At 37.4% G+C, this 16,638-nt stretch overlaps 1 protein-coding gene across 1 annotated transcript in view; it reads left to right on the top strand.

The window, feature by feature from the left end:
* The first annotated feature begins 1,027 nt into the window (after positions 1–1,027).
* Positions 1,028–16,638, top strand: part of hs2st1b (heparan sulfate 2-O-sulfotransferase 1b) — an 84,998-nt gene continuing 69,387 nt past the window's right edge. The window contains exons 1-2 of the mRNA XM_026916472.3: positions 1,028–1,165; positions 1,288–1,566. Coding sequence (XP_026772273.1) covers positions 1,443–1,566 — 124 coding nt within the window. The 5' untranslated portion in view covers positions 1,028–1,165; positions 1,288–1,442. The remainder of the gene's footprint in view (positions 1,166–1,287; positions 1,567–16,638) is intronic.

Below are 16,638 nucleotides of genomic sequence, written 5' to 3'. Positions count from 1 at the left end.
AGTGCACACTGTCATTAAAGCAAAAAAAGGGGACGTACCAAATACTAACAAACTCATGTACATATTTCATGTGAATATTTCACTCATTCTACTTTTCGCTCATTTTCAATAAATTAAATTGTTGTATTAAATTAGAATTTTTTTTTTAATTAAATTGTCACTGAAAATGACCTTGGAAAAAATCATTGGTTATATATAACTGTAGTTATATATGAATTCAATAAAAGTTTAGCAAAAGTGAATGTGTGTGCATGGTGCTTTGCAATACACTGGCGTTCCATCAAGGGTGGATGTTTTACTTTGTTAAACAACATGTTTTTCTAAATCCTTTTATTATTAGTCTTAGATGTGGATCATCTGCTGTACAAGTTCCTGTGTATAAGCTGTTACTATAGAAACAATAACATATTAGGATGAGCCTGTATTAACCTATCATTCACGCTAAAGCTGGAACCACTTTCCAAGCCGTGCTTTTATATAAAAATAATGAACACCTTCTGATCAATCAGATTCGAGCATTCAACCCACTGTGGTATAAATGCCATGAATGAGTTTTACCTCAGGTGGTGAGACTTGAGAGACTGCTGTGGATGATGCTGATGATCAGAGTCAGAAATAATTTCCCTTTGTCAACTTATAACTCTTTTAATTTTTTAAATTAAATTGTCACTATCTGGGGAACACAGCGGCTTAGTGGTTAGCATGTTTGCCTCGCACTTCCAGGGTTGGGGGTAAATTAGAAAAGAATGCAAAATACAAGCATTTTGACTAGTGACCCCACTGTATATTTAGTCATTTACTGACATGTAAAGGATGTGAAGGATTTTCCCACACATGCACATGAACAGTGCAGGTTGCTTGTATGCAGCTGCTGATGCAGATGCTGTTTGAACACAGGGACATGACACCAGGAGGAAAAAGAGCCTGGAGTTTTAAAAATCCCTCACTTCCTGCCTCCTGGACTTTCCTTACTCCAGTACTGTAGATGGCACTGTAGGAGATGCATCGCTACCTGACTTCACACAGCGACGGTACACCGAGGAATAAAACCCAAGAGCCAGAGGAAAACCGCACACACACATACACACACACATACACACACTCTCTCTGAGGCAGCAGCATCGCGGAGAGCTCGCGACTGTGGAGCACTTCAGCCAGGCAAAGCGTACAGATACATACACACACACACACACACACATGCATGCCTAAGGCACAACTGAAATGCAATGCACTTCATGAAATCGCCTTGCACACTAATCCTCGGGCATCATTTTCTGCACGTTTTAGACCTGATCCAGTGTTCCGGCTGTGCTCGTCGCGCGCATGTGTGTCTGATCCGCGATTTCTGAGCCTGCATTTGCGGCATGACATGCAGATAGATCATCCTCATCCTCATCATCATCACCATCATCACCATCATCATCCTCCTGTAGTGTGGTTTAATGGGGCTCCTGAGGACCATGATGCCGCCCAAGTTTCAGCTCCTGGCTCTGGTGCTTTTCGCGCTGGCCATGCTCTTCATCGAGAACCAGATCCGCAAACTGGAGGAGTCCCGAGCAAAGCTGGGTAAGAGAATCCTGCCACTCTCAGCACCAGGCTTCATACAGGATGCTCCTCCATTTAGATGGAGAAAGGATGGTTTTTGTTTGTTTGTTTGTTTTTGGACACAACAGCCAAACTCGTGTGTACATTCTGCACAAGTTGTGAGTGCATGAAGCAGACAGATAAGCAGTGCTTCAGCTAAACACTTCTCCAAACCTGTTTCTCTTGCAGGGGAAATGTCTTTAGGCGAGTGCAGAGTAACTGATGCTAAGCTCTGGTTTGGGTTTTCGGAATTAGCCTCACTTTCCAGGTAGCTGTTTTTGACTGACAGAAACAAAATGTACATCTGGATAACTGAGCTAGAAATTAGCTGGTTTGCTAACAGGTTGGTCAAAAAACAACAATCTTTAGCTTTATTTATTTATTTAAATTTTATAACAGTACATTTTCTAAGGCTGTCTGAGTAACTTAAACAAAATCTACATCTAAATAACTGAGCTAGAAATTAGCTGGTTGAAGAAAAAGATATATCTCGATATAAAATATATGTATATATATATATATATATATATATATATATATATATATATATATATATATATATATATATATATGTATATATATATATATATATATATATATATATATATATATGTATGTATGCAGGTTTGCTAACAGGTTGTGTCCATGGTCTGTACAGGCTGCCTATCAGTTTGAGCTCAAGTACAATAATAGCTGTATTTTTTTGCAAAAGTAATTTTTCTAAGGCAGCTTGAGTAACTTAAACAAAATCTACATCTAAATAACTGAGCTAGAAATTTAGCTGGTTGAAGAAAAAATATATATCTCGATATAAAATATATGTATATATCTACAGATTGGTTGTGTTTAGCAGGTTTGCTAACAGGTTGTGTCCATGGTCTGTCTACAGGGTGGAAATTTGAGCAAGTATGAAGTATAGTGAAAAAACAAAAACATTAGCTGCCTTTTTTTTTTTTTTTTTGGAACAGTAAATTTTCTAAGGCTGATTGAGTAACTTAAACAAAATCTACATCTGAATAACTGAGCTAGAAATGAGCTGGTTGAAGAAAAAATATATTTAGATATAAAATATATGTATATATCTACTTGTTGTTTGTGTTTAGCAGGTTTGCTAACAGGTTGTGTCCATGGTCTGTACAGGCTGCCTATCAGTTTGAGCTCAAGTACAAAGAATAGTTTTAAATTAAAAATTTTTTTTTTTTTTTTTTTTTTTTTTTTTTTTTGGTGACAGTAAGTTTTCTAAGGCTGCTTGAGTAACTTAACACTGTGTTCACATTTTATTAAAATATACACTATAGGAGCTGGACAGTGAGAGATTTAACACCTGTGAACCCGTATGAGGAACAGATGTGTTTGGCAAAGACCTGAAAAATAATCCTGATGCTTAGTTTCCTTTTACTGGGACACCATGGTTTTGCTTTCTGCATTCGAATGAGAGAACTGAAAATGTATCTTCCTAGATAATTTAAAAGAAAGTGTTAATTTTATACGTTAATTTTATTGAAGTGCTAAATTTCTGTGGTAAAAGCACTCATTGTAGTGTTGAAGATCCTTCACATCAGTAGCTGGAATTTGTGGCTATAACCCAAAACCTCTCAGCAGGTGAAATATACTCACTTAGTTATATTTTTATTAGGTAGACTTACCATATATACTGACTGTAGCCCGTCTTTTGCTATGTACAATAAGCCTTCCTTTATCACTGGAAAGGGACCACGGTTAAACAGATGGACTTTTCTCAGTGTGGTAATAACGCAGATGTGATAATGCTGATGTGATAGGGGTACGGCTGTTCCAATACGAATATATCAGACACAGCAGCGATCCTATCATGGTCTCTTTCCACTGCCAAATTGTACATAGCAACAGATATAAGGTTCTTGCAATGGCACTATTTAATACCAAGTATAATATCACAATAAAAAACTACAAAAATTATAAAACACACTTGTTATTGTCTGGTGTGCATCACACTGTTGGATTAGACCATGTTGTACTGTATTTCTGTGTTGATATGTTTCTAGGAGCTTAAGCTGACATATGTTACTGAACAAAATGCTTTACTTGTTTGTTTCAGATATGCTAATGGCCTTGAAAGTGGAATTCGTTGTCAGTTTTTTCCCCTGCTCTACCCTGCCTTACATGGAATCATTTTATAATTTTAGATTATGTTGCAATTCTTTATATTTAGCACTACACTTCATGTTTTGAACCCCGAGTGTGCTATTTTAAAGCAGTCTTCATAAATATTAGGCTACAGCCAATTCACTGGCACATTTGCTAAAAAGCCTGTTCCAAAGGTAATGCCTAGATGCTCTCAAGCTGCTAATGTCTTGATCAGGTTTGCCCAGCCAAATCTAATTAGCCTGTGCAGTAATGTTGGCATATAAATAAAGACTTGAAAGTATTGAAAGTTAGAAGATTAATTGTGACCATGTTGTAGTATTGGAGAAAGCATTGGATTTTAATATTTTGTGTGACACAGTGGGTTATAGCCATTAATAGACCTACAAAATGCACCTGTATGGTAATAAAGTGGCTAATAGCTGTAGGAACATGGCTGCTGTACTTGACTAGCAACTCGGTCTAAGTTAGTAGGGAATAAATCATGGGATCCAAAGATAAACAGTGCTTTGCAGTCTGCTATTTGGATATGCCATTCCCTTGGCACTTTTTTTTGTTAGATAAGACTATCTTTGTCTGATATTTATGTAGTTTTTGATCTGGCTTGGTTTGAAAGGTGATCCATACTTAGCTTGTGCTGGTAGTTGTTGACTTAAGTGCCTTTGTTGTCTGTTTAAAAAACAAAAAAAAAACAACAAAAAAAAAAAAGCATTTATATATTTTAAATCTTACTGTCATGCCAATGTGTGAGCAGTAAGAAGTAACCAACTGAAATGAGCACACAGTCAGAATCAACAGAAATAGCGCTCAGAAATTGGCCTTTTTCCCCACTGGCTTGTATAAGACCGGCTTCTGGTAATTGCACATGTCCTCTAATGGTGTGTGAGATGATGGAGGCTTTGCGGTGCAGGTGCACGGTGCTGGAACTGGAATGTCTCTCCTTTTTGGCTCAGCACAGACTGTAGAATGGACCAGATGAAGTCTAAAAGCTTGTGCTGAATTCATTGAGCACTTAACAAAGTGGGAAACTGGAGCTGCTGATTCTGCGGAGCAGAGCAGCAGAGATTGGCTGATTTTCTCTTCATAAATATGACGGGGAGAGAGACATCGTTTTGCTGAGAGTAATGTGGCCTCGTTTGATTGTACTGAATAGGATGTGTAATTTCCTTTTGAGTACCGAACAATTCTTTTGATTGTACTCTATGAGGACTGTGATTTTCCTCTGTAATTTTAGCCTCATTTTGCATCGCTTTTCTTTTGCATTAGTGCTACCCTGTGAAGAGGAATTGGCAAGCTCAACACTGAATCCTTGATTTGCATTGAAAAAAAAAATGGATTTACCATGGTACTGTCCTGCTGAATATAAATTAAATTCTGCGATGGGTTTATTACGACTGTGTCTTCCAGTTCCATATGTTTCCCCTGACATTATTGTTTATCCTTTGCACTATTAAATGAAAAAGCCACAGGCAAACATTTATTTCCAATGGATATGCACAACCTGGTGCTGTAGTTCTGGCAACAGCAAGAAAGGCAACAAATCAAATTGAGATTTTTATATAAATTAGTTTTGACACATTAAATTGATGAACCAAATAATTGGCTCCTGTAAATTCCTTGAAACTGTTATATGCCATGCATCCTTGATGTCCCCCAGGTGTCTACTCAAATTTTTAGTATCTACTTGCATTTGGTTTCCATAAGCCCCACCTTTAGCATTTTTTTTTCTGCATCTTTCTGCACATTGGGTTACAGAGCACTACATTATCTTTTTAGGTACTACTGGAGCTAGAAAAGATAGTAATGTAGTAAAAATTAGAATATTGAAACACCTAAAAATGGCTCAGACAGTAGTCTGCATGGCAACTTGCAAGTTTGTATTAATGTGCTTGTTCTAATACGTTTGTGTTTCTATAGTAACAGTTAATTCACTTTCAAAATTTAATAATAAATGATTTAAAACTGTGTTGGTATTTAGAAAAAACATGTAAAAACATGCCAGAGCTGTTCCTTAGGTTTTCCACAGTGGGAAAATCTAATGATGAATGATGATGTGCTTTCTCTGTAACAAGCTGCATTTTATTTGTCTTATTAACTTCAAGAAAAAGTGAGGGAAAGACTGTTTATAGCTGCTATAACATAAACGACAACGGGAACTAACCTGGTTTGTGGAAGTTCCACAACATTAAATGTAACTAAACGTGAATAAAAATAAATTTTATAATAAGTAAAAAAATGTAATCTTTGGCAAATCACAGTGAAGGAGAAATAAAACACTTCGTTATGTACTTTTACAGGACAGTAATCAAGTTTGCGATGGTAACAGTAACTCGCCTCGGGCTCCATCATACCACCCCGTCTTGTTTTACTCCTTCATATAGTAATAGCTTCATAATGAATAGGAGAGTTTAGTTTAGCTTTTTACAGTTATTACTTTAAGTAGTCAGTACTGTATCAACTGTGCCATACAACCTACTAACTTCTGAGTAAACAAAACAGTTTTGCGATGAATCTTGACCTACACCACACACATTAAGTTCTTTTTGCATGGGTGTGTGTCTCGTGTTTTTGATATTAGATCCATATTACTTTCTTTGAGCTGCAACAATATTGCCACGTTGTACAGCCCTGGCTTTAGTAGGTGTGTGATACCATGAATAGGTCTGTGTGTAACTGGAAGGGGAAAATATTATAATGCCATTGTTTCCACTTAAAGCATTTTACATGATCAGATGAAGTCGCATTGTGCAAGGCTGGCCGCGTTAATCCAATTACATCATTTAATTCAGAATGGTGCACGCAGTGCTTCTTTTAATTCGAGTAAGTAGATTTTTATTTAAACCACCATCGTATGCTAGCAGTACCAGCTACGTACAGAATGTGTATGGAGATATGAATCACTCCATTAAGACGGGAGTTAATTAAATCGAATGGAGCGGAGCCGATTGAGGGCAGAAGCATAGAGATGGATGAGCATAGAGGCTTCTCACATGTGCAGCCTCACAGATGACATGAATGAAATCTGACTGAAATATTTGCCTTCTGTGGCTTTGAATTTATAGCCACTAAACTGTAGACTGTATTAGAGTGCTCCCACATAACATACTTCAGTAGGAGATAGAAAGCTCTTAGCTCTCCCTCTTTTCCATGCTGCTACACTGAAGGCTTTACATTTAATTGTCAGACGTTGCTAATAAACAACATAGTGTAGTGGGTGACTCCAGACTCTATTTCAGTTTTAAGGGGAAATCCAATTTTATTTGCCGCTTGGCTTTTTATACACTTGACTGCATGTTAGACATCAGTGAGGGGTTTCTTGGTATTGGTCAAACATCTTGATCAAAAGTCCCTGTTTTCTAGTGATGTAACAACGTCCAGAGTTTAGTTGCTGTAGATGTGTGATGATCTGTGTAATTTTATCCATAAAGGACTGGTGTGGATGTAGATTTTCATTCCAGCCATCAGAAGTCACACCTGGTTTCAACTGATTAAACAGGTGAAACCAGATGTGACTTCTGATGGCTGGAATGAAAATCTACATCCATGGCTCCCTCTGGGTTGGAATGAAAACCTGCTGCCATGCCAGCTCTTTATGGATAAGATTGGATGCCCCTGATGTAAAATCCCTGGCCTTCTAGTCCACAAAACCCAGACAGCTGCTAAACCTATGCAATGTTCTAGACTGCAATCTTTATTTTTTTCTCTATCAGTTAGTTATACAATAAAGCCACATGTTACATTCACAATCAAGCGGTCTTTTCTTGCTCACTACATCGGGTACAGCATAATGGCACTGTAGAACCATAGTGCGCTCATTCACAGCACTCCATTAAGTGTCTGTTGAATATTATAACCTGTCATGTGCTATGGGGAGTATACTGCAATTAAACAACATCACACTCGCAATCATGCGGTTATTCTGAATGTTGGCAAGGCTGTAGACCGTATAACCGCACAATTGCTTGTGTGATATTGCTTTTATACAACCGTTCTATAAACAGGAAATTAATATCGAGTAAGTGACATTTTGGACACGATATGGCCAAATGTTGGGTTTATTTTTGCTCTGTTAGCAGAAATAGATCCCTGGATAAACAGCTTTTGGATAAACAGTAGCTGTTTCGTTGGTGAGTATCTTTTGGAATAAACATTTCTGACAAGTCGTACTGCAGCCTTTGTTCATATTTGTCCCTTTTTGCTGTTTAATAAGTATGCATTTTATTCATTCAGACTAACTTGAATGCCTTTGATTAACCTACCAGTTTACAGTGATGTACAAGACTCTTTAAATGAACTAAAGTGGGCATTATATTTTTCGATGAAAAGCAGACACAGTTGGGGATAAATCTCTGTAATGTACACAGGCAGAAGCCTTTGTGATTGAAATGATAAGGAGAAAAGCCAGTTAAAACGCACACTGCTTGAGCTCCATTTTATTTGCAAAGAGATTAAACAACTGAGGCGTGGAATTCAATCAGTTTGATGCAAATAACGTGTAGTGTAGTGAGTTGAATATGTTTTGGGAACAGTATGCCCCAGTGGATAATCAGAAATTATTGAGTAGTATTGAATCTGAGCAAAGTTTTGAACTGATGCAGTGTTGACTGTATTTCGTACTTGTGATCCAAATAAAGCATGACAGCCACAGGGATGGACAAATCATAAATTCATTGGCTAGCCCTGTGAGCCAGTAAAAGCTCCAATATGATACCCATTCCCATGCTTTGGTTGCCTGGAAACTTAACTGACAAGGCTAAAAAGTGGTATCTGATGTTATGTAGTGATGTCAGCTAATTGAGTGCATTAATAAAGATGAACGAGATCACTGTTATGTAGCACTTGTGTTTACATTTTCTAAAAAATTCAGCAAGTCACTGGCCAACTTTTTGTCATTGAGCTGCAGTGTTCTGTCCATGCATCGCATGTAAAAATATTATTTGAGTCATCTTCGTTTCCTGTCTACAGAGATGATTACATGTTGTGCTAGCAGGAGGAGTGTTATATGATGGCTTGGCACTGGTATTTATTTTTCTTAGTTTTGTCATTGTTTCCTTATAACTGTGTGCTCGTGATTCTGAAATGATCGTCTGTCGTCCGTGCAAACTCATTTAATCTGCCTAGTAAAAACCAGTCTACGAGCCTTGGACGATGTGTGTAGTGCGACAGGGATTTGGAACGAGTAGCCTGTGCTACAGTTACAACATTGCTGTGCGTCGCACTACCGTGAGGTAGGCCTGCAATCAGCGACCGTAGTATTGGGAATCGAAGATAGATTCGAGCTGTCGCGATTTTTTCAAGTTTTAAATCTCTGTCGGAAAACGTGGTGTTTTCAGCTTTAAGATCGTCAAAAATAAACTGCGCTGTATCTCGTAATATGTCCTTCGTTTTTCCTTAATAGCTTTACTAATGTCTGTCTTCGGAGCAAGGCACCTAAACATCTGTCTTTGATGCATCTTAGCCGTGATAAAACCGTGATTGTCTTTGCTTGCAAAATGTGAATGGGGATTAAATTAAGAAAGTGAAACAACGTGTTTATCAGGGTTACATTGCCATACTAGAATTCAAGAAGTATCCCTGCTGCTGTTCCCTACAGAGCACATGCACACACAGTTTATATCAATTTATATGCATTTTATAATGAGCTTAGTTACAGCTAATAACCTGTTAGGTTTATTTACAGTCCCAACTTCAGTGATGCAAGCATTACTGACCTTGTCAATGGGTAATTAATTAAAAATAAAGAAAAAAAGTGCTAGTGACTAGCAGTTACAGCCGACATGTAACCAGCTTACGGTATTTTTTCAGCTGTAATGACGTAACATATACATGACACGTGGTATGAATTTCTGATCACACCCACTTCTCCCACCCAACCCCCCAAAACAAAGCCACAGGCGACACTGTATTCAATCCACGAAAGTTAGGTGGCACAACAGGACGATGGTGTATTGCATATGATCTCACAAGCCTACCGTGAAGTGCGTTACTTTTAAACATATAAACCAGATGTAAATCTTTAATGCCTCTGATTGGCTCCATGTGGAGGAAAACGGTTTGATTGAGGCATGTTATGTGTGTGGTACACCTGAAAAGCCATAAAGTGCCAGTTTTAAGGACTCTGAACACATGGTTTAGGACAGGCTTTGCACCCTGCCTTATGATCTAGCTAAAGTTCAACTGGCATCAACTGGCTATCTAAAATCTTGTGTTTACAGACTATAAAAGATGACATTCAGCTACAAATGCCAAGAGTGACAGAAGCTGAATCTGAGACCGATAATCTAGGAAAAATGGTTCTTTAAAGATTATCTGGATGGTTATAGCTTTCTAAAGGGGTTCAACTTATAACCTTTTGTCAAAGGGAAGCCCTCTATTGTAAAGTTGTACATATGGGCAACAAAAAGGATGGTTTAGGTTGCTGGATTTAAACCCCGCCCGCAGCCCCCCCATCCCCTTTTTTTTTTTTTTGGGCGTATACAATGAGTTGCTTTTAGGTCCCTGGAGGTCTAGTGGTTATGCCACAGTGCTCTCACCGCTGCGGCCCGGGTTCAATTCCTGGCCAGGGAACCAACCCCATGCAACAGTGTGGTCTCAGTGCCGGTCCTAAGCCCGGAAAAACAATTGAGGAGGATTGTGTCAGGAAGGGCACCCGGCGTAAAAACTGTGCCAAATCAAATAAGCAGACCAATGATCCGCTGTAGCGACCCCTAACAAGAGCAGCCGACAGAGGAATAACAACATACATCAAGGCTCTATTGTAGCTGATAACCTGCTTTTATGGTCTTAATTTTCTGCAATCATTCTGTTTCTCATCAAGTCTGCCCTTCTTCCATGTTATCATAAACACATTGTGGAAACAGAAGAGAGAAAGAAGACTTCAGCGTGCATCCAGAAGGGTTAACTTGTATGATTGATATATGTTTCATGCAAACCCTTTACATTCTACACACTTCGATGTTGGCCACATAAAGAAATACCTGGTTCATGTATTTTGGTCTGTATCTCACTGCAGTACTCAACCTCAGCTTGAAAGTGCGAGTGTTACCACTAAAATATTTCTGTTAGCACAGCAGGCACACTTGTATGTGCCAGAAAACAGTTGGTGTACACGTTGCCGACAGCATTTTCAATCCACCCGCACAAGATCCAGATCTGCTGGAAACATTTTTATTTTTACATTTACATTTATTTACTTGGCAGCTGCGCCCCCCCTCCCCCCCCCAGAATGATTTACACATGGAGCTGATAACTATCCAACCATAGAGCTGTTAAAGCAGTCAACAATGATGTTTCTCTCTTCTGACCCAGAAATGGATGCAAGAACAGACAGACAAATAAACTAAAGATTAGGGTTGAGATAAGTGCTGATTTTTAGAACTGCACACATCGGTCAGTTACATTACAGACTCAACAGTACATAGCACAATACGAGAAAAGAGAAATTTCATATGTGAGGTGGTTTGGGAAAACCCATCAGATGTTGCTGTGGCTGAATTCTGTCAAACCAGAAACCAAACAGTGTTGGGTTTTACCGCTCATAACAGACGTTCACTCCTCAGCTTTAGAAAAACCAAACAACTATGCTGCAGTTAGAACCGAATATTTATGAATATATTAGAAACCATGAAACCGTGAATCCATGGCTTTGGACTGCAATTTGCCATGAACAGTTTTGCACTTAAGTCTCCATCACTGAAGTTTGATCATTTCAACCATATTCAAAATTCAAAAAATGAATTCAAAAATTTAACTTCGATAATTGCACTTTTGTTACTATATTTTTATTTACTATATTTCTAAAGGACTTTGAGTCAACTTTTGTTGTGTTACATGTACTCTATGTATAAAGCTTGAATTGACCATGTAGTACTCAGTTATAGAAGGGAATTATTCATATTCGCATCTGTTGTCACCGATGAGGATGGGTTCCCTTTTGAGTTTGGTTCCTCTCAAGGTTCCTCTCAAGGTTCCTCTCAAGGTTCCTCTCAAGGTTCCTCGTATCGTCTCAGGGAGTTTTTCCTTGCCACCATTGCCTCTGGCTTGATCATTAGGGATATTTATAAATTTAAAATTTATATCCTGAATGTATACAATGTATCTCGAAAGCTGCTTTGTGGAAATGTCCATTGTTAAAAGCGCAATACAAATAAAATTGAATTTAATTTTTCACTTTCTTTTCACTTTTGGGGGTAACCTGAATTTAAAATACTTGTGGTTGAGATATATGTAAAAGAGAAACATATTTCCATTTAGGAAAGACTGTAATTTCTGTACAGATTTTCAATTATATATAGTAGAAAATGGTAAAAATTTCACCATGACACAGACATTGGTGTCCCAAAGTCTAAGACCAAAGTGAAAATCTGGGATTTTTTTTTTTTCCATTTAAAATTGGAAATAAACAGACGGTTTTAGAATTTTTAAATATTTTAAAACAAAGCAAGTAAATGGTCAATATCTTGAATATTTAATGTTTTAGATTCTGCACTATTTCTAGGCCCTTATTTAAATGTAAGAAAACGTATGATACTGAAATGTGTGAGGATATCTGCTTTGTACAAAAGGTCAGATTTTCCTCACACCTAAGCTCTTCTGCTGAAGCATGTGATCAGACGACACTCGGATGGATTTGATCTAAAATGGATCATAAGGTTTTACACAAACTTGTGGAGTCCATGCCAGCTGGAGTGCACACTGTCATTAAGGCAAAAAGGGGACGTACCAAATACTAACAAACTCTGAAATTCATGTAAATATTTCACTCATTCACCTTTTCACTCAGGTTTTTTCAATAAAATAAAATATAATAAAAATTCTTGTATTAAATTAGTAAAGAATATGAAATAGAAGCATTTTCACTAGTGCTCTCACACTTTTGGACTCCGTTCTATTACTATCTAAGTAGTTAAATCCTTTTTTTGTCTTTTGTTTATTTCTTTTGATAAGTAATGCTATCACGTTTAGGATTTTTTTTTTTCTGGTGATGAAAATAATGAATGATTTGGCAGTAGCATTGATGACTCTAATAACGGTAATAATTATATTTTCTGATAATTATTACCATTATTAGAGTCATCAATGCTACTCACCATTTATCACATAAGAATTATGCAACCTAGGTGTGTAAGGCTATATTCTGACTAAATTGTTTATTTATTTTTCAAATTTTTTTGTTTTATTTCATTTTTTTAAGGCTTACGTAAATAATAAAACTTTTGTATGTCTTCTTGTTTGCAGTTGGGTGAAACTGAACTGCAGAACCTTTGCATTTTGCATTGTCTGTCTATTAACACTATTTTCCAGGCTTGTTTTACTAAAAACCTGGCTGTTTGCTTCATACCTGGTCATATGATGATGATTCAGTTTTTAACCTGGTGTCCTACATTTCAACAAAAAAAAAGCAATAAGAAATGCATTAGACAAGAAAATTGTGGCTTTATACCTGTAGTATACTGACACTGCAGCCTCCGTTACAATGCACGTTCTGTAAATTGAACAGTGAACAACTGAAAAATCTGTTCCATGAACAATAAAATCGTTTCACTATTTACAAGCAACTTGATTTAAAAAAGACATGGCGCTTCCACCTCGATAGGGGGAGGCTATAACCTGATAGACTCACTACGGTGCGGTGTTGTCTAAGATGAGTTATATGCTTCTGAACAGTTTCAGAACTCTAGTTTCTGACCTCCATTCATCCACACGTCACTATCACTTGCTTTTTCTAGTGTCTGTCATATGGATTCCGTATAAACCTGTTCATTTAGAAAATGAAACATTTACTTTTCTTGATTAGATTTTACCAGCAATGGCAGCTGATTTATTGTTCATACAGTATAAAGCAAGTGAATAAAATGGGAGGGAAAAAGAAAAAAAAATGCGTCTGAATAAATGATGTCACTCGGTGGGCCATGTAACACGTCAGCCAACACTTCTCTTTTAATTAACCTTTCTGGCCTTTTAATCATTTTTTTCTGTTGGGTTTTCAGTGAATACTGTATGAAATGAAGTGCCCATATAGAGCAAAAAGTGTCTAAAATTAAGCTGTTTAAATACTGATTCTTATTTTTACCAAATGTAATTTAAATTATTGCCATAATTCTATCCACTCGATAAGCGGTCTGTGGAAGTTTGAGGGGGGAAAAACATGCTGGATGGAACTGTTCCTCCAACTACTTTGTCTGAGGAATATTTTGTTTTAAAATATGACTTTACAAAAGTAAAAACTCTCATACTGTGAATTTTGAAGTTTTGGCATCTGCTGTGCTCTAAAAGTGTCACAACAGCATATGGCTGCATGAGCATTCCTAGCCGACGTCCTTGTTAGCAGAAGGTGAATTCCCATGTTGGACACATCGAGCTGGCAGGCCTGGGAGACAAACTCATTACCCAGAAGCCCATGGGGTGGCTGTGAGCAGGACACAGGGACACAGTCTTCAATGAGTGTCCTCGCTCTGATGACTTCTATACACAATGCTGTATTCCCATGTACCATTGCTCTGGACCTAGAGTGTAGGCCTAATGGGACTTGTTTATTTTTATTTTTTATTTTTTATACTTTGCGTTTCTGAGTACGTGTGCGTCATTCGTACGGTATGTCGTACGGTGTACAGAACTAGCGAATTGTTTCTAAAGCACACATGGTGCACCATTAAATTCAATATTGTGATATTATATTGTATTACAAAATACATAGTTATTTAAAATCATGGACCACATATACGTATCTCCCAATGAACGCAATGGTTCACTTGGACATCTCTCATCTTCACAGATTACGCTGCTGATTAGATCAACTTTGCTATAAATGTGGAAATTTTTCTGCTCCTTATTACCAGCAGCCAGTGAATCATGTCCGGCGAATGAAGCGAATGAGGCAATGTGTCTCAGTCAGCATATAAATCTGAATTTAGCTCTCAGTAATGCGCTGGCTCAGGTGCTGCGCAGGACAAAGAGATGCATTTTATGTATAGGATTTATAATTATCATTCTCATTCTTAATAAAGGAATAAATGTTTATAGATTAGAGACTAGATATTAGGGTTACTGAGCCAAATGGAGAAGATTCCATGCCAGATAGAAAAGCAACCACACTGTGGTGAACAGTGTAATTGTGAAAAGCTTGTGATTTAAGCTTTCAACAATGTAGTAGCCATGAAGAAACAATGAGCCTCATTTATCAAGCTGGAGACGAATGGATTTATGCGTAAATTGTTCATATGACTGAACAACAACAACAACAAAAAATGGTATTCATGAAAATCTCCTGCTACTGAGTGTGTGTGAATTTATGTTTAAGAACTAACTAAAGTAAACCTCAGTTGATCGGCTTATAATTTCTTATAACGTGTTGCTGTTTTTTTTTGTATATGGATTACGCTGTAAAGTTCAAATCACTTATTTATTTCAAATTCACACAAATTAAATATTTTTTTAGACCTGTCCTTTCACGTAGGCCTAAATGGCATTAAGGAAATATTGTGTGTGTATAATAAATCCATTTTAAGACAAATGTCTTATAAAAGCCGTATGAAAGGGAGAGATGCTGGTCCGTGCAGATGGGAGCTATAAACCGAGGTGGTGCGAATAGCAGAACTGTTATTACTGGAAGAGTTAGCACATGATGCCCTTAGGAGGCAGCAGATATTTAGAGGCTTCTATGATTTTATTTATTTATTTATTTATTTTTTTGGAACAACGAAAGCTGGCTTATAAGTTGGTTCCGTATGCCAGAGCATCTGGTCAGTTTTATAAAGATTTTACTTTTTAGTGTGTCACATCCTCAGGTGCTCATGTCATAAGCAAAAAGTAATACTGTATGTATATTGCGTTTCCTGTTTTTCCCTCTGTGTGATTGCTTTTCTATCTAGCATGGAATCTTCTTCATAGTCATGGTACCAGAATTTCAGCTTATAGTTAATGCGATTCTTGATACCAAAATGATACATTGGCATAATTAAAAAATTCAAATTAAGTTCGGTATATCGTCAAATCATGTGTTGGAGCCGTGTAGTTTGGGACGGTCCATTTGGGACTCAAGTGTCAAGTTGCTGTTGTAGTGGTCTAAATGCCATAGGATAAAAAAAAAAGAAAAAAAACAACAAAAGAAGTTGTTGCGGTTATAGTTATAAACTTGCAGCTCAGAATAGCCCCTCATGCAGCAAGTAAAGGTGAGTAATGCACCAGATTAATGTTTGCCTATTTAAATGCAACATCAAAAGTAATGCAATGTTGGAATACTGAAACTGAGCAGCTGTAGAAGCTTAGCCTCACTCTGCAACATGCATCAACACTTGCTCGAGTCTGCAGAGGGAACTTGATAACCTGTCGTGTAGAATATTTCGTCCAAAGACATCGAAGAATTTTTTTTTTGTTTTAGTGTTTTCTTTTTTTTGTCTGGTTACTGAAGCTTGGCAAATTTATTGCCACTTTTATGGCATGCTCTTTGCAGGGGAAACCTGGTGCTACTGTTATTAGTTAAGAAATCAGTCTGCTTTCAGTCCTAACTGAAGCTCTGAAGCTGGTGCCAAGAATGATGTGTATAGTAATAAATATTTCGCCATAAGGAAGATGGAGATGCTGAATGCGTGGATGCCGGAATATGAACATTACACCTTTTAAGTTTTAAAGGGATCAGGACCAGGGTTGCACGGAAAAGCTGAAAATGAGCAGCGCTGTAAATACTGAACAGTTCAAGTTCAAGTATAGTACAATTTTCAGTGGCACTACCAAAATAAAATGCACTATTGAAAGAAGCATTGCATACAATCATGTACTTGCTTAAATGTCAAAGGAATATCGCCGAGAGTGACAGCAAACATCAGCAAATTTACGTCCGGTTCTTATGCAGTGGTTCATTGATGATCTCAGTGTACAGTCAACACCTAAAACAACCCCATCTACTACTGACAATCAAATAATCAGTTACTT

This window comes from Pangasianodon hypophthalmus, chromosome 2 (assembly GCF_027358585.1).
Source record: "Pangasianodon hypophthalmus isolate fPanHyp1 chromosome 2, fPanHyp1.pri, whole genome shotgun sequence".
Classification (NCBI taxonomy): domain Eukaryota; kingdom Metazoa; phylum Chordata; class Actinopteri; order Siluriformes; family Pangasiidae; genus Pangasianodon; species Pangasianodon hypophthalmus.
Note: the sequence above shows the minus strand (reverse complement) of the source record. Positions and strands in the feature narration are given on the sequence as shown.